The 25,331-nt window shown below is 39.5% G+C and overlaps 1 protein-coding gene across 1 annotated transcript in view; it reads right to left on the reverse strand.

Moving 5' to 3' along the window:
* The window catches only part of DCBLD2 (discoidin, CUB and LCCL domain containing 2), a 100,181-nt gene that overhangs the window by 8,786 nt on the left and 66,064 nt on the right, over positions 1-25,331 (reverse strand). The window contains exons 4-13 of the mRNA XM_081086713.1: positions 20,671-20,722; positions 17,784-17,856; positions 17,345-17,478; positions 15,270-15,310; positions 14,248-14,463; positions 13,339-13,463; positions 7,712-7,862; positions 6,810-6,896; positions 6,538-6,663; positions 3,124-3,217 (exon numbers count right to left, since the gene is read on the reverse strand). Coding sequence (XP_080942839.1) covers positions 3,124-3,217; positions 6,538-6,663; positions 6,810-6,896; positions 7,712-7,862; positions 13,339-13,463; positions 14,248-14,463; positions 15,270-15,310; positions 17,345-17,478; positions 17,784-17,856; positions 20,671-20,722 — 1,099 coding nt within the window. The remainder of the gene's footprint in view (positions 1-3,123; positions 3,218-6,537; positions 6,664-6,809; positions 6,897-7,711; positions 7,863-13,338; positions 13,464-14,247; positions 14,464-15,269; positions 15,311-17,344; positions 17,479-17,783; positions 17,857-20,670; positions 20,723-25,331) is intronic.

The raw sequence follows: 25,331 nt of genomic DNA on the forward strand, positions 1-25,331 counted from the left end.
TTCTGGATTCTCAATAAACATTAACTGCCTCCTGGGACAGTTATCTGGCTACTCAAATGTTTCAAAATGAATATAGAAATAAAAAAAGTCCAGTCTGTAGATAAAAAGACTGAATTAAATCAAAGACCCAGACATGACATGTGGGCTTTTATGGGAAATCATGTCAGGTTTGATTTGGTTTTAAGTACAAACTTCACGGAACAACAATAAAAAAAAAAAAAAAATCCAACATTTTCTCCTGCATTGTTATATTTCCAATTTTCTCCGTTTCTTCTATGGTCCTTTGTCTCAGAGAAGTTCCAAGAGTCTATACCCTTCATTGCATAGACTGAATTCCCCCTACTGTCCCAGGATAAGTCAACTCTGGCACAAAGTGACAAACGGCCGAGGGAAGAAAAGGCTTCTCCAGGCCTGGGAGGTGAGAGCCGCGGGTACAACAGAGAAGACTGCCCAGTCCACCCTCAGAGCGCTGACATATCCTCCCCAGGAGAAGTCTCTCATCCCTCAGCTAAGAATCACTATCTACCAAGAGCCTTTTATAAAGGACAGTTATTGATTCAAGCATGTAAATCTAATTAATGTAATGCTTTGCAAGCTAGAAAGTAGACATGTTCTAGTGCATATAAGAGGACAAGGTGGTTATGTGATTGCTCAAATGGTGCTGTATCAAAGAGCCCAAGCTACATCAACATGCACTTCCTACTTGGAAACATTCTTCTCCAGTATTAGATTATATTTTTATTATTGATATTAAAAACTTCTCGATAATTAGTTGTTTCTCCTTGAAAATCCTCTACCATAAGAATTCTAAATAAAAGGAAATCAATAACCTTTCCTAAATGAAAGTTAGAAACTCTGTACAGCTAGGACAATTAATTGAATGTTATAATTATTACCAAGGGCTGTACTATAAGACTTTGTAGACTCTCAAGTGACAAAGCTTCAGGTTATTTATTCATTACATGGCAAGTGCTACGACAGTGCTTGGCACGGGTTAAGGTTTCAATAAATTGCATCTGTTTTTATTACTTTCCTCCTCACTATTTTCCACAGCCCTTTAATAGCATCTCCGCCTTTACTCCTTGCCGTGAAGCTGGTCGTCAGCAATTTCAATGACCACGTTTAGAAGTGACTTCAGTTCTGCAGCTCAGACCTTTGGTCCTGAACAGATGTGTATATCATCTGCCTCTTGGGAGTCTGAATGTCCACAGGATTCTATAAACACCATCCCAAACTGATTCAAGACTTGCTTCCTCTCAACGATTCTACTCTTCCATCCTCACTCCCTCAGAGCCGTGCTCTGACCACAGAGGATTAGACTTTATTGATGGTACGTTCAGAGGCCGCAGTGGTTAGGAGGGTGGGCTCTGCAGCCAGATCCAAAACTCCGCTCTGCCATGTGCCGGCCTGGTGAACCTGGGCAAGTTATTTATGCTCCCTTCTCACTTTCTTCTTTTGTAAAGTGGGATTTATAACAGTACCCTTTTGATAGGATGTCTTAAGGCTTGGTTAAAAAATGTAAAGCATTTAGAGCAGTGGTTCTCAACTTTGGCTGCACATTAGAATCACCTGGGAATCTTTTTAAAATTCTGATTTCTGGGCCTCATCCTCCGGAAATTCTGTTTCTTTGTTACTAATGTTGTGGCTCCATCCCATAACAAAGAAACAGAATTTCCGGAGGATGAGGCCCAGAAATCAGGATTTTAAAAAGATTCCCAGGTGATTCTAATGTGCAGCCAAGGTTGAGAACCACTGATTTAGAGTAATGCTTAAAATAATTTAATTTTCTATAAAATTAGCTGTTGCTGCTATTCTCATCATTACTACTGTTGCTGTCCAGTTCCATGAAAGCAACATGAATTTCCTTTCCTATGTCCCTAAAGGCCTTTCCCCTCCTCCTTTCCCTACTGCTCTCATACTAATTTACTGGGTCTCTGCTAAGACAACCTCCCCAACACCATGAATCTGGGATCCACTGGGATCCATGTTGGTACCATAGCTGCAAGTTTTCTGCACTGTATCCTCTCCCATTGTGTAAACTTTGGCGTTCATCACTGACCTCCTACCACAAGGCTCAATACTTGGCACAGGGTGGAAACTCAAATATTGACTGACGGAACAAAAGAAGTCATTCCCTTGCTCCACCAAACCTGCCCTCCTGCTATTACCTCATCTCATGGAATCCCTACTGATCTAATTACACAAGCCAGAAACTTCAGATCATCCTAGATCCCTCCTAGTTCCTCACCATGACAGCCCGTCATGCATCCCATCAATGCCACTGGGACATCTCTCCCTCTCATGTCTTTTTCTAAAATTGCTATGTTCCTGCCAGGCCTCAGCAGTTTCCTACTTCATCTTTCTGCCTCTTTTAGGCTCTCCCCTTCAATCCACTCCGCAAAACAACTGCCACTATCTTTGTCTAATCATCTGCTCAATACACTCCAATGATTTCCCCATCTAGAGAATGCAATCCAGATTTCTCTCTCGCTGATGCTGGTCCAGGCTGCACTTCTAGGTTCTTTCTCAGTGCTCTCCCAGGCCAACCCGAGTGATGACTCGCTATACTGCCCACATCCCACATCTTCGTGCCCTTGCTAAAGCAGTTCTCTCAGTCTGGGCGTTCTCTATCTTCCACAATCTAGCCAAATCCAAGTCTTTCTTTTCACTAAAACATGCTAATCTTAAGGATTTCAGAAAACTCTCATGGTCCTTGCATTTGTGTCCTCCGGCAATTCATAAGTAACTCATCAAACTGCATTATAGTTCCTCATTTTGTGCCAGTCAATCCTTGCTAATACCTTGAAGATAGTAATTATGTTTCATTCTTTCAGTAAATATTACTAAGCAACTTCTATGTGTTAGACATTTTTCTTATTAATCTATACATTCCAGTGTGCATTGCAAAACTTGATACAATAAGGGTACTCAGTAACTGACTGTAACTGAACATACTCATTTTTTATGGGAATATGGAAGAAACATGTATTTTTATTTTAATGACTGTCTTAACTCTCTCTCTCTAAAAGATAAATTATAGTTCATCTTCTGTATTTAGTTTCTATTTCTCATTTGAAAACACCCCCTTCTAGGACCAATTAGGTGAACTGCTTATATACTAACCTGTTTCTCCAATGCCAAGTACACACTAATATGAGAATGAGAGTGGTGAGGACCATGACCAGCACAGGGACAAGCACTGCGGCCAAGGCTACATCTGAAATAGGCCAAAAGCAGAAATTATGACTGGCAACAGTGAGAATGAACCATATCAGCATTCAAAGGTTTCTATCTCAAGAAATACTATAAACATTATTTATGAAATGAGACTAGGCATGAGTAGGTAACCTCAGGAGCTTTCATGGGTGCGTGAAAGTTTATCACATTACTTGATCCACCTTTATATTATGTTTTACAAATTTCATAGTAACTTGATTTTTATAGAGATAGGAAGGGAGAGGGAGAAAGAAAAATCTGGATGTGAGAGCAGAACATTGATCAGCTGCCTGCCCCTACTGGGAACTGAGCCTGCAATCTGGGCATGTGCCCTGACAGGTAATCAAACCTTCAACCTCTTGGTTCATGGGTCAATGCTCAACCTCTGAGCCACACTGGCCAGGCCATAGTAACTTCTTAAATCACCAAGACGATGATTGAAAGACAAATGATAAATTGAGACAATATGTTCTGCATGCGATAAAGGGTTACTATAATTAAAATGTGACAGGATATACAAGTCAAAATCAAAGAATAGAAAAGCTGGCGGGGATGAATGAACAATACATTTAAAAGAACAAGTGACCATTCATGTTAGCTTCACTAGTAATCAGAAAAATGGAAGTTAAATCAAGAATAAGATCGTATTTCTGCTTATCAAATTGACAATTACTTAAAAATAACTTATTGTTGAAGAGAATATTGGGAAAAAGGTATTTTTATGGGAATATAAAATAATACTTTCTGTATCATTTTGGGGCAATATGTATAAACAATGATTACTTAGCAATTCCACATCTAGAATTTATTCTTAGGAAAAAATAAAGATGACATTGAAGGATGTGTCTTTAAAGAAGTTTGTTTCTGGAAATAATCCAAATACCCAACAATGAAAAGGAGTAAGTACATCCTTACAGGAAAATATTCCCAACAAATGGAAATGTTGCAGCACCGGGGCACAATATTTATAGATACAGAAAGGTGACAACGTTGAGTTAAGTATAGAAACCCAATGTGTGTATCAACAGAGCAGGAACTGACACACTACTGGATCCTACAGGGAGGAGGAGCTCATTTAATCCCCTTTTCTCACTCCACAGATAAAGAATCCTGGGCCCAGATCCAGAAAATGGGCTGCCTAAAGTCATTTGCAACATTAGTTTCTTCCTTCATCTGTCAACCCCTCCTGGCCATGAGGATGGCACAGCTGCTGATGTCCACTGGGGGCTGAGGGTCAGACACTGTGCCACACCTTATGCATTTATAATTGTATCCATGACAGAAAGAGGCTGACGATAACAGGACAGGGAGAGGATGATCAATAACAGGGAGCCTCTGAGAAGCTGGATGGATGGGGCTAGGGCATAGGTGAAGTGACCAGTCTTGGGTAGTGTGAGGAATCCCTTCTTTTTTACTGAAGTGGACAGAGGTACAGGTGAGTTTGTAGGTTCCACAGAAAGGGTGCTTCCTTCTAATGGCTTCTACTTTCTTTGTGAAGTTGAAGAGGTTACTGGGAGTAAGTGAATATTTTTGGGTCACAGGTTTAAAAATATGGAGGCAACTGCTGAGAACAGTCAGAAGAGGTAACATGGAAAACAGAAAGGCTAACGGCTGGCGCTGAGGCCCTGTGGAGGAGGAGCGGGAAGCTATTGTGGCACAAACCTGACTATGACCTGCTTTCCTCCGTCATCACCTGCAGCCTGAATGTGAAAATGGAGAAGGCGTGCATAAAACAAATCCTGTCAGGTTAGACAGCATTAAACCTTCAGAAAGTAAATATGCTTTTTTATTTCTAAATTTTGTGAAATCGGAGAAGAATGAGGTTTAATCAGAGGCTCTAAACCACTTGCTTAGATTTGGGTCTATATATCACTGTTCCAGAGAAAAGGAGACAAGAGCTCTTCAATTAAAAAAACCTGCACATTCTTCGTTATTCTTTTTAGTCTTACAGGGATCCTAGTTCTGGAAGATAATGCTTTAAGGACACTTACTTTGAGATTTTAAGGTTCTATAATAAGATTTTGAGCAATAAAAATGACTGTTCCTTCCTCCAGGCATGTGGCCTGAGATTCTTGCATGCCTTCTGCAAGCTGTAAGAAGCACTCTGTGGCTGCTAAGATCTCCTGACTCTGAGAATTCTTGCTTTCCTCTAGATTTGTTTGGAAGATAGGAAAGAAACTGACACTTGGAAAGTTGGAGAAAGTTATATGAATCCAGAGAAATTTTCAGAAAATGAGAATGATTCAAGTTCTATATGGCACAAGGTACTCTGGATGAATTGCTTTCTCTTCTCTGCTGTCTTGAAAATAAGTGTGCTTTATTTGTCTGCCAACACTGAAACTAATTCCGCTAGAACACCGAGGCTTTGTTTTCTGCATTCAACTGAAATTTTGTTTCTTGACAACCTATAAAATCAAAGAGCTACTATGCTTTGTATATGTCAATACCTTACTTATCATTAATAAAATTTGAAAGTAAATTCTACTAATACATCTATATTTATAATCTGAAAAATTATAATAGCAAACATTTTAAGAACAGAGACCACTTTTTTTATGAATGTTAAATCAGAGTATTTTTAAAAAGTATTAGCCTAACCTTAACCGAAAGTTTCACCAAAAAGTTCCCAAATCTAATAATAGCATAATAGGCCCCCCGGCAAAGGGCAAATAGCAATATTAAAATATTGCCTCTAATTAATTCCCTTTTAATGTGCACTAATTTTGTGCACCGGGACACTAGTTAATATATAATAAAGAAAAAAAGGGCCCTAACCAGTTTGGCTCAGTGGATAGAGCATTGACCTGAGGACTGAAGGGTCCCAGGTTCGATTCCGGTCAAGGGCATGTACTTTGGTTGCGGGCACATCCCCAGTAGGGGGTGTGCAGAAGGCAGCTGATCAATGTTTCTCTCTCATCGATGTTTCTAACTCTCTACCCTCTCCCTTGCTCTCTGTAAAAAATCAATAAAATATACTTAAAAGAAAAAAAGGTTTTCTGCTAGGCTTTTAGTTATTTTTAGAAATATTTCTAGGCACGAGACTCCATGTGTTTTGCTGTATAGGGACAAAAATTGCAAGAGGAGGCCTAGAATACAGCAGCCATCTGTAAATATTTAAAGACAATTCTACATGGCTCGAGAGAATAGAACTTTGAGCAAAGCAGTCAGTTTTTTCCCCCAGGAAGGGAATCAATCTTTTTGCTATACTTAAAAAACACAAGTCTGAGGAAAAGGTTTAAAAGCTAGAAATGTTCTTGAAAACTTAAGTTGCAAACAGTAAAACACGACTACATAACAGGTGTGAATGTTGGGTTCACCCACCTTTGGTGACATCTGGAGTTACGGTAGTGTTTTTTATATCAGGAGTGGCAGTTGTTTGTTCTGTCTGTGCAGGAAATTCATTGCGACTTCGAGGTTGTAGTGGTTGAGTAAATTTGGGGCCACGACCTTTAAAAAAAGATTTAAAAACTTTATTCTTTTATCTACATCAACTTGATTAAAATTGTTATTTTAGGATGCTTTTTAACATATTTATGGAAAATTATATCATAAACCCAGGGAATATGAACATTTCACGTTCAAATGAGGCATACCTTTGGCTATTTTTGGAGGGGCTGTAGTGTTTTTGAGGTCATTGCTGTTCCGAGGAGATGGAGGTTGAGTAAGTTTTGGAGGACGACCTTGAAAAATGGTTTAGAAAAGTTTACATGCTTTGCTTATAAAAACCATAGTTAAAAATAGTAATTTAAATGTCTTTACCATTTCCTAGAATACTTAATACTGCACAGTAATTTTAAATCTCAGAGAAATATGTCAGAAGGATAAATATATTCTGTGTTAAAAGCACATATATACTGGGATTTCTCAGTTTTTAAATAAGCTGAGAGTAATCTTCTTAAGAACGAAAATAATGGGGAGGCAAATAACGTTGAACTCTAAAGCTATAAAAATTTAATTGCATTTTGATAGACTACCCATCAATTCATCTGAGAAATATTTATGGAGGGACCCCTATGTGTTAGGCACGGTGGTAGTTCTTAGAGCTACAATAGTAAACAAAGTATTAAAACATTATATAATATTGAAGGAAGTTACTCCCACTTTTAATTTATTCAAAGTAAAAGTCACTTAGACTGAAGTTACTAGTATAATCAATCATTAGTGTTTATGTGATATGAATATTATATTACATGAGGCCTGATTAAAAATTAAGATTGAGAGAAAAAAAATTAAGATTGAGAATAGATTTGGAAAGCAATCTCATTATATCATCTCATGAATGATGCCCTCTATCCAACTTGTAATTTTGAAAATAACTTTGATGTCTAACTTTTTAAGATGATAACTGTTTCTTTTTAAAAATTCCTTTAAAAAGATAATATCATTTAGAGGTTAAACACATTGTTATTAACTACCTTCTCTGAGAACAGCAGTTAATTAGCATTTTTAATTAATCCAGTGAAAATAGCATGTCTGAAATATACTGTGGCTTTACCTTTAAGAATAAACTGGCATCCCAGCAGCTCCACTTTCATGGCAATTTTCTGCTGCCATTGGGTAGGATTCACTCTAATAAAACGTGCAATAATTGGTGGCAAAAAGTTATTACGCACATCCTGGTGATAATCTTTGTTTCCTTGAAATATCTTTAAAAAACAACAAAAAATTGGTACTTTACATCAACAGAGGCCAGGGCTAAATTGCTCCACTGAAACATGTTTTTGTTTTGGGCCTTAAATGAGATCTGCAAAGTATGACAATAAGAATTAATTTTTAAGAAAATAAATGAATCACAATTTTGAAAACGATTAAGATGTTGCACATTCTTTCTTTAAAAAAAAATAATTTCCCCATCACCATTTACCCCCTCTGTGCCCTCTTCCACCTTCTCCCATCCCCCCTACCCAATCACCACACTGTTGGTCGTGTCAATGAGCTCTCTCCCTTCTTTGCTCGATTCCCCTCCACCCCCCTCCATACTCCTCGGAACTGTCTGCCTGCTCTCTATCTAGAGTCTGTCTCTATTTTAAGAAGCTTCACATTTTTCATCAAAAATTTATTTAAAAAACCCCCACTATGAAATATAAAAATGATTTTAAGTTGATGCAAACATAACAAGAATGCTAACTTGGCAATCTGAGACGAGAGCTTCAACTGTAATAATATGGTAAATTGTTATTAATAATTAGTAACTCCAGTCCTATGGAATTACCAACCATTCCATATTTGTTTAAATATGTTGACTTTATTTTCCAAATAAAGCCTAACTGAACATATGAGATCTCAGAGGAAATGCTTTACTGTGAACTTTTCATAATTTTTCTCCCAATAAATAGACTGAAAGTGAGCATATACTAACACAACAGATACATACCTCCACCTAGTGGATAAACTACATAAACACAGCTCCCATATTCTGTTTTCTTGTTGCTCTTTGAGCCAGAAAATTGACAGTTACTTGCCTAATTTAACGATCATCACCAAACAGTAACAAATGCATTATATACCCCTTAGGTAAAAATATAATTTTAAAGTAATATCTCATTCCCTCAACTATTCAAGCAAATGACAGTACCTTACACTGGAAAAGCTCTTAATTACAAAGCATTTCATAGGATTAACTCAGTTGCTCTTCATGACAACCCTGTGATCAGACAGAACCCAGGAAACTGAAGCTCAGAATGGGATGCCGCGGCCAGTCAGTGATAGAGCAGTGACTTGAATCTGCGTCTTCTGATTTATGCTCAGGGCTCTACTAAGCAAAAAAGAGCCCTCCTGTTCCTTCAGGCCAAATCATCAATAATTTCTAAAGACCATCAATAAGTGAGCACCTGCCTAAAATCAAAGTGGTTTCTTTTTACTAGTTAAGGTAAGAGCAAGTAAATGTTTACTTCCTCAATCAAGCCATTTCCAAATATTATAGCTATTTTTTTCCTGGCTGATTCACATGACATTAGATTGCAAATTTCTAGGATGTATTAATATCCTTCATTTTCTAAGAGGTTTATTTTGAAATTACAATAATCTCCACACTAGTAAGCTTCCATTATTTCCTCAAATATACTTTGAAATAAAATAAAGGCAATATTATTTACAGTTTATTGAATCAGTGGAACAAATAATAAATAAACATAAAAACTACATCCCTGAAATTTTACTCCATACTGCAGTCTCACTCTAAAAAAAAAAATTAAAGGAAACAGATTTTATAAAAACTAAGTAAGCCCTAGCTGGTTTGGCACAGTGGGTAACAGTGGATAGAGTGTTGGCCAGCAGACCAAGGGGTCCTGGGTTCGATTCCAGTCAAGGGCACATACCTCGGTTGCAGGCTCCTCCTGGCCCATGCCCTGGTCAGGGCTTGTGTAGGAGGCAACCAATTGTTGTGTTTCTCTCACATCGATGTTTCTCTCTGTCTTTCCCTTTCTCTTCCACTTTCCACTCTCCCTAAAAAAACAAAAAACAACCCCCACAAAAACACACCAAAAACAAAAACAAAACCGAAGTAAAATAGATTTGCTATAGTCTGGTCAGCATGGCTCAGTGGTTGAGCACTGACCTATGAACTAGTAAGTCATGGTTCAATTCCTGATCAAGCCACATGCCTGGGTTGGGGGCTTGGTCCCAGGTGGGCAGCATGCAGGAAGTAGCTGATCAATGACTCTCTATTATTGATATTTCTATCTCTCTCCCTCTCTCTTCTTCTCTGAACTCAATTTTTTAAAAAAAGATTTACTATAGTTAACCTATGAACATCTATTATAAATTCCTATGTAGAGGGAGGTTTGCAAGGTGTCATGAGGCAAAAATGAAAATGGAAGTCAAAGTCTCCATTCTCAGGAAACTTAAATTTATTAGTTGTTAGCACACACAAATATGGCATACTATTAAAAGCAACATATTATAAAAACAAGTTGTACACACATTCCCATTTCAAAACAAAACTCAAAACTCTCTCAATCTGCATGTATGTGCTCATGCACATCTGCATGCTTTGAAAGGGTGTAAAGATGAATACACCAATTATCCTTGATGGAGCTGATGGGCTAACATAAGTTAGTTAAAAGACTTATTTCGTATAGTTCCATGCCAGGACTTCCATTTCTATCCACGATTGGATTTAACCTTTTGCTTTCCATTTCTGAGAAATCAAATAAAATATATGAAATCAAATAAAAATGGTTTTCAGACACTGGACAACAGGCAGCATAGGGAGATAATCCCTAAGAAAAGGGAAACAAATGAGGTGAGCCCTTCTCCTGTCCCAATATTGCTTAGAGAAAGCCTGGTGTTTCACTGAATCAAGGAGACAGAGGTCAGAGATGAGAGGCCAAGGCAGCCAGAATTTGCAGGGTACAGTATAGGAGGGAAGAAGACTGCAGAAAGACTTCAAGATCTGTAGGAAGATTCCCTTTAAATCTTCAGCTGTATATGAAGAAACTGTCTCAGGACAGGTGAAAAACCACCAGAAAGGAGCCAGTAGAACAATTCCAAGAGCCACAGAGAGCTGGGAACAGCTCACACTGCCAACAGCCAGAGTGAAGAAACACATGGGATGTTGGATTGAATATTTAGAACACTATTTCCTCAGTAGTAGGGAAAAATTAGAAAAGGCTGCTTAAGTCCTACGTAATAAAGCAAAAATGCAAGCTTTGAAAAGATAAAGATTTTCAAGTAATCTGTGTCCCAGAGTGAAGTTTAAACAAAATTAAAGGAATAATACAAAATGAAATCTAACACCAAACAATGAAGTTTACAATTTCTACAATGTAAATATAGTTTACTAGTCAAAATTTATCAGACATGTAAAATATGACCCATAATATCAATCAACATAAAAAGATCTAGGACATATTAGTAGATAGAATTAGTAGACAAGGGCATTGAGTTATTATATACTCCACATATTTCAGAGGGAATGGAGAAAGCATGAGCATGTTAGTGAAAGACATGGGAGAAAATGTAAAGACCCCACCTGAAAATCCAGAGGTGAAAATACAATACTGAAGATAAACACACAGGACAGGGTTAATAGCATATCAGACATTCTAGACTAGATTACTAAATTTGAACACAAAACAGTAGAAATTTTTAAAGCTAGAACACAAAAGATGAAAACAATGAATAGCATCAGTGAACTGTAAGACATCTTCAGAAGTCATAATATTCATGTAATTAGAACTGAAGAGAAGACATATTTGGGTAAAAAAAAAAAAAGGCCTACAATTTTCCAAATTTGATGCAAATTATAACCCACAGATCCAAGAAGCTCAAAGCCCAAGAAGAAGAAACAATAAGACAACTACATAAAGCACATCATAATCAAGTAACTTGAAACAAATGATAAAAAGAAAATCTTAAAAGTAGCCAAGGGGGAAAAAAAGACACATTACATATTGAGCAATAATGATTAAGAAAGTAGCAGAATTCTCGCTCAAACAGTGCAAACCAGAAAACAATGTAAGCATAATTAAACTATTGAAACCAGAAACTGTCAACCTAGAATTCTCAACTCAGTGAAATTATCTTTCAAAATGAAATAAAAAAAATCTTTTTCAGAAATATAATTCAATGTTCTTAGGTGTTTTTATAATATAAATATGGACAATTTTTATAATTTCAAAAAATTCACTATACTTCATAAATATAAATATTATACAAATAAATGTGGGTGTGCTAAGAATAAAAGGTAGTCAAGTTTGGGGGCATTAGAAGAGAGAAATGGAGACAATATTGTTATTTGCTTCAATGGGCTGAGGCTCACCAAATATGAAGTTCATGTGATACCAAGTAGGAGAGAGGAAAGAAGGCCTTGAATAACAGCAGAAGAGTTTAGATCCATATGAAAGACTATAGAAGCCCCTGCAGTTTTTGAACAGATGAGAAAAGTGGTAAATGAAGATATATTAATATCTCTATATATAAAAGCCTAAATGACCATTAAGACCAGTAGCTATGACGTGCACTGACCACCAGGGGGCAGACGCTCAACACAGGAGCTGCCTCCTGGTGGTCAGTGCACTCCCACAGCCAACCTCCCCCGGTGCCTCCCCTGTCCTGCAAACCTCCTGTGCCCCCCCACCCCAGCAGGCCCTGTCTGGCAGGCAGCAGGAGGCCCCAGCCAGCCCAGACCCAATTGGGACTGGGCAAGACAGCCCCAGTAGGTCCTGATCACTGGCCAGGCCTAGGGACCCCACCATGCATGAATTTTGTGCACTGGGCCTCTAATATCATATTTCTGACAGAGAACTGATAGTATCATGTAACTAAAACAAAACTCACAGAGAACTGATAATATCGTGTAACTATCAAAACTCGTTAAAAATATGTGTTCATCTATCAATTCTAGATGGGACCTTCTCTACCTTCACCTGGGACATGGACTCTTTTTTTTAATATATTTTATTGATTTTTTACAGAGAGGAAGGGAGAGATAAGAGAGTTAGAAACATCGATGAGAGAGAAACATTGATCAGCTGCCTCCTGCACATCTCCTACTGGGGATATGCCCACAACCCAGGTACATGCCCTTGACCGGAATCGAACCTGGGACCTTCAGTCCGCAGGCCGACGCTCTATCCACTGAGCCAAACCGGTTTCGGCGGGACATGGACTCTTGTAATTACAAGATCCTTGTGGTGGAGCAAGGGCCAGGAGCCAGGTGAAAGTGATAAACATTTAGATGGGAGCCACCTGTGCCTACTCTCAACCCTTCTCAACCCCTTCAGCTGGTCTAGCACGTTTCAGCACTGTCATGTTTATTAATTTATGTACCACAGTAGAAATCTGGAAACAAATTAGGCTTTTCCAACATTCTGTGTATTGAAATGAAAAGCTTTTTAAAGACAAGAAATTATAAGTTCCCTTTTAGAATTTCCTAATAAAGTATCTAAAAATTGAAATAAAATGTAGTGAAAAAAAAGAATCAATAAATTATTTAACCCTCACAATCATCAAAAGTGACCTAGAACCACTGCGAATTTCCTAACCATACTAAAATGACCAGAAGAGGGCAGAGTAAGATCAAACGATATTTAACTTTTAGACCACACAGGAGCTCCTGTGACTTTTGGCAAAGGTTCATTTAAAAAAATGTTTTTAAAAATACCTTGTTAATCATTTTACCTTATCCTGCTCCACACCAGGCTCTCTGTACACAGTCCACCTCTGCCCATCATCACTGTATAGAATTCGGTAGGCTGACACATAGTAGTTATGCTCCACCATGGTGGAGCCAGTGGTCACAATGCCTGAGGAATGGAGAGTTGCTTTCATTAATGCACATGGTCTGGTCTTTGAAGTCTGTTCACCACTGAAACATAAACACTGTTCAAACATCTTTGCCCATAACACATTACCACATCTAAGTGCAAGGTTTCATTAAATAGTACCGAAATCCTGGGCTTTGTTCCCTTGTAGAGACTGGGAGAATTATGAGCACACATAAGGAAAGAACCATTCTATTTTAGCAGCCCGTGTTCATATCATTGTAAAATATATTGCACCTATGGAGTAAAAATGACTTCCTAGGAATGAACAGATTAAAGATGATTACTACTATTATTTTCGGTACCAAAGCAAAATAAATCTTTAACAAAACCAATCCCAACCAATTATGCTGATCACTTGCTAAATTGCTCTAAATAATTAAATTCATACTCAGCACATGTGGAATATTATTTATAGCACTTAGAGTACACTCTTTGAACATAAATTTCTTTTAATGACTATAATAGATGGCTATTTCAGATGTCTCCAGGTCCCTTTACTGAAACACTACCTTAAAAGAATCTTATTACAATAAGAAAAGCTAATAAGACTCAAATACCAACTCCTCTCCTCTGTCACGCTTTTTATAAAACCATCTTTAGTAGCACTAACACCAGTAAAAAAAACTTAAAACCACATAATTAAATTTGCAGTGACTTAGGTTTCTATAAAAATCTTAGATGTCACCAGGTTTTAAAATAAAATCATAAGCTGTTCTAAAAAAAGAAAAATCATAAATTTTTCTAAAAAATTACATCTCTTAACCTGTTATCTTCTTTTCCTTATTGAGATCTATTTGTAACCACTGATACTCATCAGTGGCAAAAGCAGCCCAGGGAGGCCCCGGTTTCTTCAGCCTGGCCTTTTCGGGTCTCCAGCTGTTCTCCTGCCCTGTGTGGTCCGTCCACTCCAGCACAGATGAAGCTGTTATCTGAGGATCGGCAATCACACCAGACTCCATGCCCAGAGTTCCATAACAACCTGAAACAAAAAAGAAAGTCACTGTTTCCAGCTATAAACTTAAAATCTATAAAAACTTGCTCACTGCAAACTTTCTATTGTACCTGTACACACTAAAGCAAATACTACACTGTAATAGAAAAATTTCAAAACTAGGCACATGTTTTTTGGGTCTGTGTTTTGTGTCTTGTCAGGAACTGTGTATATTTATTTATGAGCAATCATTAGCTTAATGGTGATATATTACCCTCTCCCCAGACAAGCTCCCAGGTCAATGGGTGACTCACACTCCTTCAGGTGTTTGCTCAAATGTTCCATTCTCCCTGAGGCTTGTCCTGATCCCATCAGTACCTCCTGCATTAGCTAGCCTTCCTCCTTCATTTTCTACATATTTTATAATATTATAAACAATACATAAATAATAACTGACTTATTCACTATTTATTGTCCATCTCTCGCTACCAGAACGTAAGCTCCAGGAAAGCAAAATTTTGTTGATTATGCTCACTGTTGTCTTCCTAGACCAGAAGAGTCCCTGACGAATAAAGGAAGGCACTCAAATATTTTCAGTCAAATGAATGAATTACTTCTTCAAACAAGTTCAAAAATCACCTTTCCTAGAAAAAAATTCCTTGCTTCCATGATCATTTTCCTATTAACATAGAACTTCACTTATTTCATTCATTATTTTATTAAATGCCCTTCTAACCTCATAGGTGTTATTGTGGCAACTAAATAAGAAAGTACAACAAACAGCAACTAGCACAATGTCTGGCATCCAGTGTTATAAAAATTATAGTAAGTTATAAAGTCCATGAAAGGCTTACCACTTGTCTTGAATGTGAAAAGACTTGTAGATAAGTGTCCCCTGAAAGAGAGAAAGTATTTTTTGTGTGACATATCACATAACACATGAGTTCCCCATATTTGTCTTAGTAAACCTTTTTGTGTTTAATGTATAAAGAACTAAGAGTATTCTCTGGCTATATATTAGACAATTGATAAACTCCTAGTTAAAATTAAAAGTCTATTTTCTAAGCAGAACTTCTGACATCAGCATAAATGTCTCTACAAGTATCTAGTTTCTAGTTTCATATGACTGTGCAAATGTGTTCTCGTAACACATTTCTCTTTTATCTTGAGTATATATTTGAGTATATATTTCTCTTTTATCTCTTTTTCATGAAATAGACTCCTAAGCCTTTCCTATGGCAACTGCTTCTGGTGAAGGTGCACTGAAAGGGGTAAGTCTCAGACAAGGAGGTTCCAATTTCCTGGGGTAAACAGGCTATTGCTGAGAGAGACTGCATTTGTTACAGGGAATCAGCATGTCTAGAACAAGTTATAGTGTTGCAGGGCAGCACTGCACTTCAATTTCAAAGATTGGGGCTCCGCCCTGAGCACAACATCCAGGTCATTACAAGTGGATGCAACTTGTCCTTATTTAAGTACTAGAGGCCCAGTGCATGAAATTCGTGCAAAGGAAGGTGGGGTCCCTAAGCCCGGCCTGCACCCTCTCCAATCCAGGATTCCTGCAGGATGGGGCCTAAACCAGCAGTTGGACATCCCTCTCTCAGTCCAGGACTGCTGGCTCCTAACTGCTTGCCTGCCTGCCTGCTTGATCACCCCTAACTGCCTCTGCTTGCCGACCTGATCGCCCCCTAACTGGTACCCTGCTGGCCTGGTTGCCCCCTAACTGGTCCCCTGCTGGCCTGGTCGCCCCCTAAATGCCCCCTGCTGGCCTGGTTGCCCCCTAACTGGTCCCCTGACGGCCTGATTGCCCCCTAATTTCCCCCCTGCTGGCCTGATCGCCCCCTAACTGTCTGGAAGGAAGTCAGACGTCCAGAAGATTTCTGGTCAATCTGGTCTAATTAGCATATTACCCTTTTATTAGTATAGATGAGAAAGAGAATTCATAAAAAACTCTGTCCAAAGACAGACCATGGGAAAGAAAGAATCTTCATAAAAGCATCTAGAAGAAACCAAAAGAAGGAAAGGAAGCTGACTGCATACTAGTGATGGGTATATAGCCCTGGCATGGCTTGTTCTGTGTGGCCCGCGAGCAAAGCATCATTTTTACATGGTTAGAGGGTTGTAAATGAAACAAAAAAGGGAAAAGTGACAGAGCCATGTGCCCCAGAAAGGCCTAAAATATTTGCTAGCTGGTCCTTTACAGAAAAAAATCTGCTGACTCCTGCTTTCTACAGCTGAGGGTGTGGTCCACTCCTGTCTTCTGCATGGAAACTGGCCCAGGGCCTCTGAAGAGAAGCTGGTTTCAGACAGACTCAGTACTGTGTGTAGGACTGAGCATACCCAAGAGGCAAGATTCATAGACACAGATGAGGAGTACTGCATTTCTATCTAATGTCTGAACTTCTGCTTATTTATGCCTAGTCTAAGTTTTGTAAAATAGTGGAATGTCATGGGAACCATGAAAATACATTCTGAATATATTCTCTGAGGATGAGAGGGAGATTCATAATACTACCACTTCTGATTAATGTCAAAATTTAATTCACATCAAAGTGTTTCAATTATTCTCAGTTCATCCTGGGTCACACAGGCTATAAGGAACACAGTAGTTATGTGTTCTGGTCTTTAATATCAAGTATGGATTCAACAAAATACTTCTAGACTCTTATTCTCCGCTTTTTTAACACTTTGAAAAGAAGAAACAAACCAATCAAGCTTGCAAATGACTACCTTTGGACAGAGAACAAGCCAGTAGTACAATCTTGCCTGTCCTCCTCAGTACATGCAGACACTGAGCACACAAAAATGTAAGAGCTAAGTGCACAAATGGTATTTCCTGAACACCACTAACAGTTACATTGCTGAGGCCTTACCAGTCCCCATCCCGCCCCTGCCCAGCCTGCTTATTATAAACAGCATGTATACTTACACCACAGACGTGACGTTGTTAGCCAAAGAACTTTCATAGTACGGGATACCTTTACTAATTACAACACTGATCTGGCCACCCAGGGTGTTTGACACAACTCCTGCATGCACACCAGCCATGCACAATGGCGAGGACTTGAGAAAGGGGAAAAAAAAGTCATTTTTTTTCTTTTCTTTTGATAATTCATAAATAAGACTTACACTTCCTCAAGAAATTAGTTTATCTGGGCAGTTTTCTCAATAAACATGGGACAGATTATTGATGCCATAACATACATTTTTTTAGAAGAAAAATAATAAAACATGACGTATTTCCAAAAACAAACAATTCCTAGAAAAACATCACAACAAAGATATACAATAGGTACACATTTACCTATTCTGAAATTTAAAAACATAAAGTCCTATCACAACTTTAACATAGTCTACAGGCAACTTACATCTCTATATCCATGAGGGACTGTACCAGATATCTCAGCAAAAGGAAGCAGACAACCAGCTGGGCAGTACTTACTATGAAACAAAAACAAGTTAAAGGGCATATACTACTGTGTTTTTTTGGGGAAAAGACCAAAAGCATCACATATCCATTTTCAGTTCAATGTGAATATCATTATCATCATCTCACCACTCTGAGAACCAGCACTCCTAAAAAGCCCTTTCAGACTTTCTCCGATCTGCCCACACACATCTTTACCCACAAATTTACAATTGTCTCTTATTTACAAACAGCTTTGATCATTTCATTTCATAATGAATACAGACATATTTCTATTGTAAAATCTATTCACCATATTTAATAGCTACATGATATTCTATTTTGTGAATAAACCATATTTATTTTACCCATCCCTTATCGATCAAATTTATGTTGGTCTTAAAAAATGTTTTGTATTCTTTCATTCACTCATACATTCACGCACTCACTCACCCACCTATGCACTCAACACATTTACTTGAATGTCTAAGTGCTGGGCTGTGCTGACACACAGGGTTTACAAATGCCAACCAAACAAACATGGCTCCTGTCCTCAATGTGTTTACCTTCCAGTGGTGGGGAAGACATTAAACTGACACACAGATAGTTAATTAGATTATGATTCGGTTATGAAGAAGAGGAACTCTATGAAGTAATTGGGAGGAATCTAACTTAATAAAAGTAATACACATTTTGAATAGACTTACTAAGTGCTAGACAGCATTCTAAGTGCTTCCAGTAATCCACGTAAGAACCCTACGTGGTAGGTACTATTATTATCCTCATTTTACAGATGAGGACACTGAGGAACTGTTGGGTGATGTGGCTGGTAAGTGGCAGATACCTCCAGGGTCTGCTCACAACAGGCTCTGCACTGGGTCAGGGCGTCGGGGAATGGGCTCTGAAGAAGTGTAACGCATCCCCATCAAAAGGCACTGCATGCCCTTGAGGCATGGAACTGTGTGCGGGGAACTGAGGATGACCAGTGCAGGTGAACTGCAGTCAGCAAGGGAGTTAGTGTGAGAGGAGGCTAAAGTGGGGGCAGGGGCCAGATCATGCAGAGGCCTTGTGGGCTATGGTGAGGAGTCTGGAATACAATTCTAAGTAAAAACAGAACGTTAGTAAAGGCTTTCAACAGTATCTGTACACAATCTGGTTCATATCTTTAAGAGAGTACTGTGGCCACTAGGAAGGAACCATGAGTGGACGCTGGGACAGTTAGGCAGACAGTGCAGTAGTCCAGGCGAGAGAGGATGGCAGCTCGCATTTGGGCAGTGACAACGAAGCTAGAGAGTGGAGGGCACAAGACAGCACACCCTCTACCAGGCTGTGTGCCATACACTGATGCCAGAGCTAACTCTGCAGACCAGGGTCCCCCAAAAGTGCTGAAGAGCGACCCATCCCATAGAGACAGAACCATTTCTGAAGACAAAGCAAAGGTTCTTTGTGAAGAGTTAGTGAGTTGCAGGGAGGTTAGTGAGATGGTTTCAGAAGATGAGAATGACTTTGCCAAGTAGAGAGGAGTAAAGGGATCCCAGGCCAAAGTTCTGAGAGTTCAGAGCAGTGTAAGCGATCCACAGCTATTTCAACATGAATGCATGAGACAAGATTAGAAAAATGGCCAAGACCCTGGGCCAGGATCCTGAACACCAAGCTAAGGAATCTGGATAACTTTTGTCTTAATTAGGAGCACCTGGAGATTTGTAAGCTGGGGAATGATGAGATATGTACTTTAAAAAATAGCTTGGCAGCAACCTCAATAGCAACATAATGCCAGCAAAGGTTAGAAATGAAAAGAAAAATCAATTAGAGGTTCATTCTAGTCAAAGCATGGGATGAGGGCATAAAGCACAGAAATTGTAGCAGAAATGCTACTTGGGTAAGAACACTGAAATTCCATAATAGCCTAAACCATTTTCTTGTCCTTTTATAGAAGACTAAAGGCCCGGTCCTTTGGGGAGGAGGGGGAGCTCCCTCAGCCCAGCCTGCACCCTCTCGCAGTTCAGGACCCCTCAGGGGATATCTGACTGATGGCTTAGGCCCACTCCCTGGGAGATTGGGCCTAAGCTGTCAGTCAGACATCCCTCTGGCAGCCTGGGAGTCCTTGAGCAATGTCTGACTAATGTCTTAGCGTTGCTGCAGAGGCAGGAGAGGCTCCTGCCACTGCCGCTGTGCTGGCCAGCCAAGAGCCAGCTTCTGGCTGAGTGGCACTCCTCCTGTGGAAGCACACTGAACACCAGGGGGCAGCTCCTGCATTGAGCATTTGCCCCCTTGTGGTCAGTGCGCATCATAGCGACTAGTCATTCCACTGTTAAGGTCAATTTGCATATTACCCTTTTATTATATAGGACTATAGGCCTGGTGCACGAATTTGTGCATGGGTGGGACCACAGAAGGGTTTGCCAGCTGGGGGAGGGACTGGGGAAGTTGGCTGTGGGAACGCACTGACCACCAGGGAGCAGCCTGGGTTGAGCCTCTGCCCCCTGGTTGTCAGTGCGTTCCATAGCAACTGGTTGACCGGTCATTCGGACATAACGGTCACTGAGGCTTTTATATATATAGATAACTCTTCTACTTGGCAGTTTTGCCAGATTTTGAAGAGCAACTAGTTTTACTTTGAAAGTATATTACAATTACATTTTCATTGTGGAGAGGATCCAAATGCTACAATTAATGAAAAACTTAAACATGGTAACACAATGGCTTTAAATAAACTCTGGTTTATTGAGTGATTTCTTAGAACAACGTCTATGTCACAATGTACATTAATCTTAAGTGTATAAAGAATGAGGATGAAGTTGATAACGGTAAATTTAAGGGGGGAAAAAAGGGCACAAATATGGTCATACCTGAACTCAGGTTCCAAAAAGCTGGATGCAGTGTCTAAACAAGTAATTAGATCTAGAAAAGCAAAAATAAAAAAAGCGTTCAGTAATACATAGATTCACTCTTGCTGAAACACTGTTTCCAAATCCCAAATCATATTGTTCTAAATTTCAAAATTCTCAACAGCTGTCAAAGTAGTACTAATAACATTTTACAAATTTTTGTTAATCAAGATTTCTTTCTGTTTTAAGTATCTTGATTTCTGGGCTATGCATCCCCAATGCTGTTTACTACATCACCTCAATCACATATATAAAGGGTGGGGCAAAAGTAGGATTATAGTTGCAAGTAGGTGAAACAGAGTTTATTCTTGTATTATTTTCCATACAAACAATGTAAGCCCACTTTTAACTCACCCTGTATATGAAAGGTACATAGATAAGTATAATTTATAGCCTTTAAACGGCTTCTATAAAATGTAACCCTCCCCCCCCCAAAAAAAAACACAAAAAACTATTTTAGTTATTGTGTGACTAAACATGATCCTTTGCTGGTTACAACAGGAAAATGATGACAAAAGAGAGGTGAGTTAATTCTGAACAACTGCAACTCAAATCTGGTCCATGGCAGGACCAGCAGCATCAGCATTTTCCAGGAACTTATTAGAAATTCATACAAAGAGCACGGAAGTGTGCCTTCTTCTGGAATATTTTGGAATAGCCTAAGGAGGATAGGTTTTAGTTCTTCTTTAAGCATTTAGTAAAACTCCACTGTGAAGCCGTCCAGACCAGGGCTTTTATTTGTTGGAAGGTTTTTGATTACTGCTTCAATTTCATAGGTAGTTATTGGCCTATTCAGGTTTTTTATTGTTCCTGATTGAGTTTTGGAAGATTGTATTTTTCTAGAAATATGTCCATTTCTTCTGGGTTGTCGAGTTTGTTGGAGTAGAGCTGTTCATAGTATTTTTTTACAATCCTTTGTATTTCTGTGGGATCTGTTGTTATTTAGCCTCTTTCATTTCTGATTTTGTTTATTTGGGCCCTCTCTCTGTTTCTTGGTAAGCCTGGCTAGAGGTTCATCACTCTTGTTTATCCGTTCAAAGAACTAGCTCTTGATTTATTGATCTTTTGTATTTTTGTGTGTGTGTTTTTTTTCTCTATGTCATTTATTTATGCTCTGATATTTATTATTTCCTTCCTTCTACTTGCTCTGGGTTTTTCTCGTTGCTCTCTTTCTAATTCTTTGAGTTGTAGGATTAGATAATTTATTACCAGTTTTTCTTGTTTTTTTGAGGTAAGCCTGTAGAGCTATGAACTTCCCTCTCAAGACTGTTTTAACTGTGTCCCATAGATTTTGGATTGTTGTGTTTTCATTGTCATTTGTTTCCAGGATGCTTTTTATATCTTCTTTGATCTCTTTGGTAATCCAGTCATTACTTAATAGCATGCTATTTAGCCTCCAAGTGTTTGATTTTTTTCACTGTTTTAATTGTAGTTGATTTCTAATTTTATGCCATTGTGATCTGAGAAGATGCTTGATATGATTTCTATCTTCTGCCTGTGTCCCAATATGTGTTCTATCTTTGGAAATGTCCCGTGTGCACTTGAGAAGAATGTATATTCTGCAGCTTTGGGGTGAAATGTTCTCAAGATGTCAATTAATTCTATATGATCTAATGAGTCGTTTAGGATTGCTGTTTCTTTGCTGATTTTTTGTTTAGAGGATTTATACAGTGGTGTCAATGAAGTATTAAAGAACCCTACTATGACTGTATGAATCCTCGTGCACTGCTGATGGGAATGCTAACTGGTGCAGCCACTAAGGAAAACAGTATGGGATTTCATCAAAAAAGTAAAAATGGAACTTCCATTTGACCCAGTAATACCACTTCTAGGAATATATTCCAAGAAATCAGGAAGGATATATGCACCCCTATGTTCATATCAGCATTATTTACTATAGCTAAGATTTGGAAACAGCCTAAGTCCCCATCAGCAGATGAGTGGATTGAAAAACTGTGGTACATCTACACAATGGAATACTACGCTGTGGTAAAAAAGAAAGAATTCTTACCAATTGCAACGGCATGGATGGACCTAGACAGCATTACGCTAAGTGAAATAAGCCAGCCGGAGAAAGATATATATCACATGATCTCATTCATTTGTGGAATATAATGAACAACATAAACTGATGAACACAAATAGATCAAGAGACATAGAAAGCATCAAACAGACCATCCAACCTCAGAGGGTAGGCAGGGGGGAGGGGGGTAAGAGATCAACTGAAAGACTTGTACGCATGCATATAAGCATAACCCATAGACACAGACAGTAGGGGGGTGAGGGTATATCCTGGGGGAGGGGGGCTGGGAATGGCCAGGGAGAGGCCAATGGGGGAAAAAGGAAACATCTGTAATACTTTAAAGAATAAATAATTTAAATTAGGGGGGAAAAAAGATATTCAAATTCCTGGACACCATCCAGACTTATAGCATATCTGGGAATGGGACCCAAAAATCTGTTTTAACAAGTCCTCCAGGTAATTTTAAACACACTACAGTTAGGGAAGCATCTCTCTAAATACAACAAAACTTTAAAAGCTTAACAATTTCTATTTAGAAATCAACACATCTGAGTAAGAGCTCAGCTGCCTAAGTGAGACCTAGTTCACAGGCTATGTAAAGATGGCTTTTGGCTGGAGCATTTCAATGGCTTCTTTCTGCTCTGAGGACATAGGATAAATCTTCAACATGACCCACAAGGTCTGGAAGTGCCTGGTTCTGTTTCAGTCTCATCTTGTATCCCCCATGGCTTCTTGCCACACTAGTCTTCTCTGGACCATGCCGTTCTCTTGGTCTGGGAGTCTTTTCAATACCCTTAGATAAGCTGACTCCCCTCTAAGGTTTCAGCTTAACTGTCACTTCTAAAAGAGCTCCCCCTGACCTTGGCAAGTTAAACACCTTTAGCACATAGTAGGCACCTAGGCTTGTTTTGTCTGTTTTAATGAATTGATAACTATCACATGCTTTTGTAGTAGTGTGTGTTATATATGAAAGATTTGTTGATGCATTACAGAGTTATAAGCAGCATCCTATATAATAAAAGCCCAGCGACAGAAACAGCATAATGACCAGAAAGACCGGAGATCAGAACTGCCGGCCCCTCGCCCAGGCTGGCCCTTCCCTCCAGTAGAGCCCCCCACCCCAACTGGGGGCGTGGCCCCTCACCCAGGCCCTCCCTGCCCCCCCGGCAGGGACCCCCACCCCAATCTGGGGCCCCCTTCAGGGCAGGCCAGCTGGCTCCCACTTGTGCACCAGGTCTCTATCTTATATAATAAAAGGGTAATATGCAAATTGACCCTAACAGTGGAATGACCAGAACAACCCCTGGAGCAGTCACTATGAGGGGCACTGATCACCTCTCTGTCTCTTTCCCTGGCCAGCAGGCTCCGATTGCCTGATGGCGAATGGGGAATCAGGGTTAGGTGGCGGGGGATACAGACAGCGCCAGGCCAAGGCCCCCGCCCCGCCAGTCACCTCACACACAGACAGCAATCTGCGGCGGGGGTGGGGCTGGTGAGCAGGTGGGAACAGCCGACCTCTTGGTCCCTTCCCCTGGCAGTCAGGCACCAATCACCTGATGGCAAATGGGGAACTGGGGGTGGGTGGCAGTGGGGGGCAGGGTCGGCTGCAGGCATCCGGGGAAAGTGGCCCTGGTCTCAGGCAGGCCTAGGGACCGTGCCTGCGCACAAATTTCGTGCACCGGGCCTCTAGTCATTAGATAATGCTGGGTCTACACACAGAGGCAGAGACACGTGGCACAACAGGAGGATTTTATTACCATTTATTAAATACATGGGTGAGTACGTGATTGTTAGCATGTTTGGCTAAGTCCAAGCATGTTCTAACCGGGAGGGAGAAAAGCCTGGAAGAAAGCCCTAAGGCAACCACAAAGGTAAGTGACTTCACATAGAAACTCTTGGCCAAACAACTTTGCTAAGGGAGACAGTACCTCACCTGTGTCGCAGAATACTGATGGTACTCAAATAGCCATTAAATTAATGGCCACCACAGCAATGATAGGATAGCTGATGATGCTATTCCACAATTCTGAAAAAACCATGTTAGCCAAATGAAACGTGTCTTGAAAGAACTAGAGCATAACAATTGTTACACCAACAGAAAAGTGGTATTTTGAGAGCAATTATATGGATTATTATCTATATACCACAGGCATTTGAATGATGATTAGGTTAAATCTGTGTTTTAGGAGTTGAAGAGGATACATGCCTGGATAGGGGTTCACTACTACCAGGTTTACTGACTTGGAAAAGCAAACTGAATTACCTATACTCTAGTTATTCCTGGCAATCTTTTCATTGCATTAGTAAGAATTAATTTTCCACTTTCCTGCTCTACCAAAAGAGTTTCCAGTTTCTAAGATTAAAAATTGAACTTCTAAGATTAATAGCCTGAGATAAAAAGGTACCTGTGTGGTCCAACACGGTATTTAAGCCACAAGAAGAGTGCCAGCTGGCCCCATTACCTTCAGGCCATGTGCCAGAATGCTGCTTGACTACGGATATACTTGATCAGAACAGGGCTTTATTACAAGTCCATTCAGGGCTGAAACTCCAGGTTATGCCAGGCAAATGTATGCAACTCATTTGACCTTGTTCTCAA

Source organism: Myotis nattereri, assembly GCF_964212035.1.
Source record: "Myotis nattereri genome assembly, chromosome: 3".
In the NCBI taxonomy this organism is placed as follows: Eukaryota; Metazoa; Chordata; class Mammalia; order Chiroptera; family Vespertilionidae; genus Myotis; species Myotis nattereri.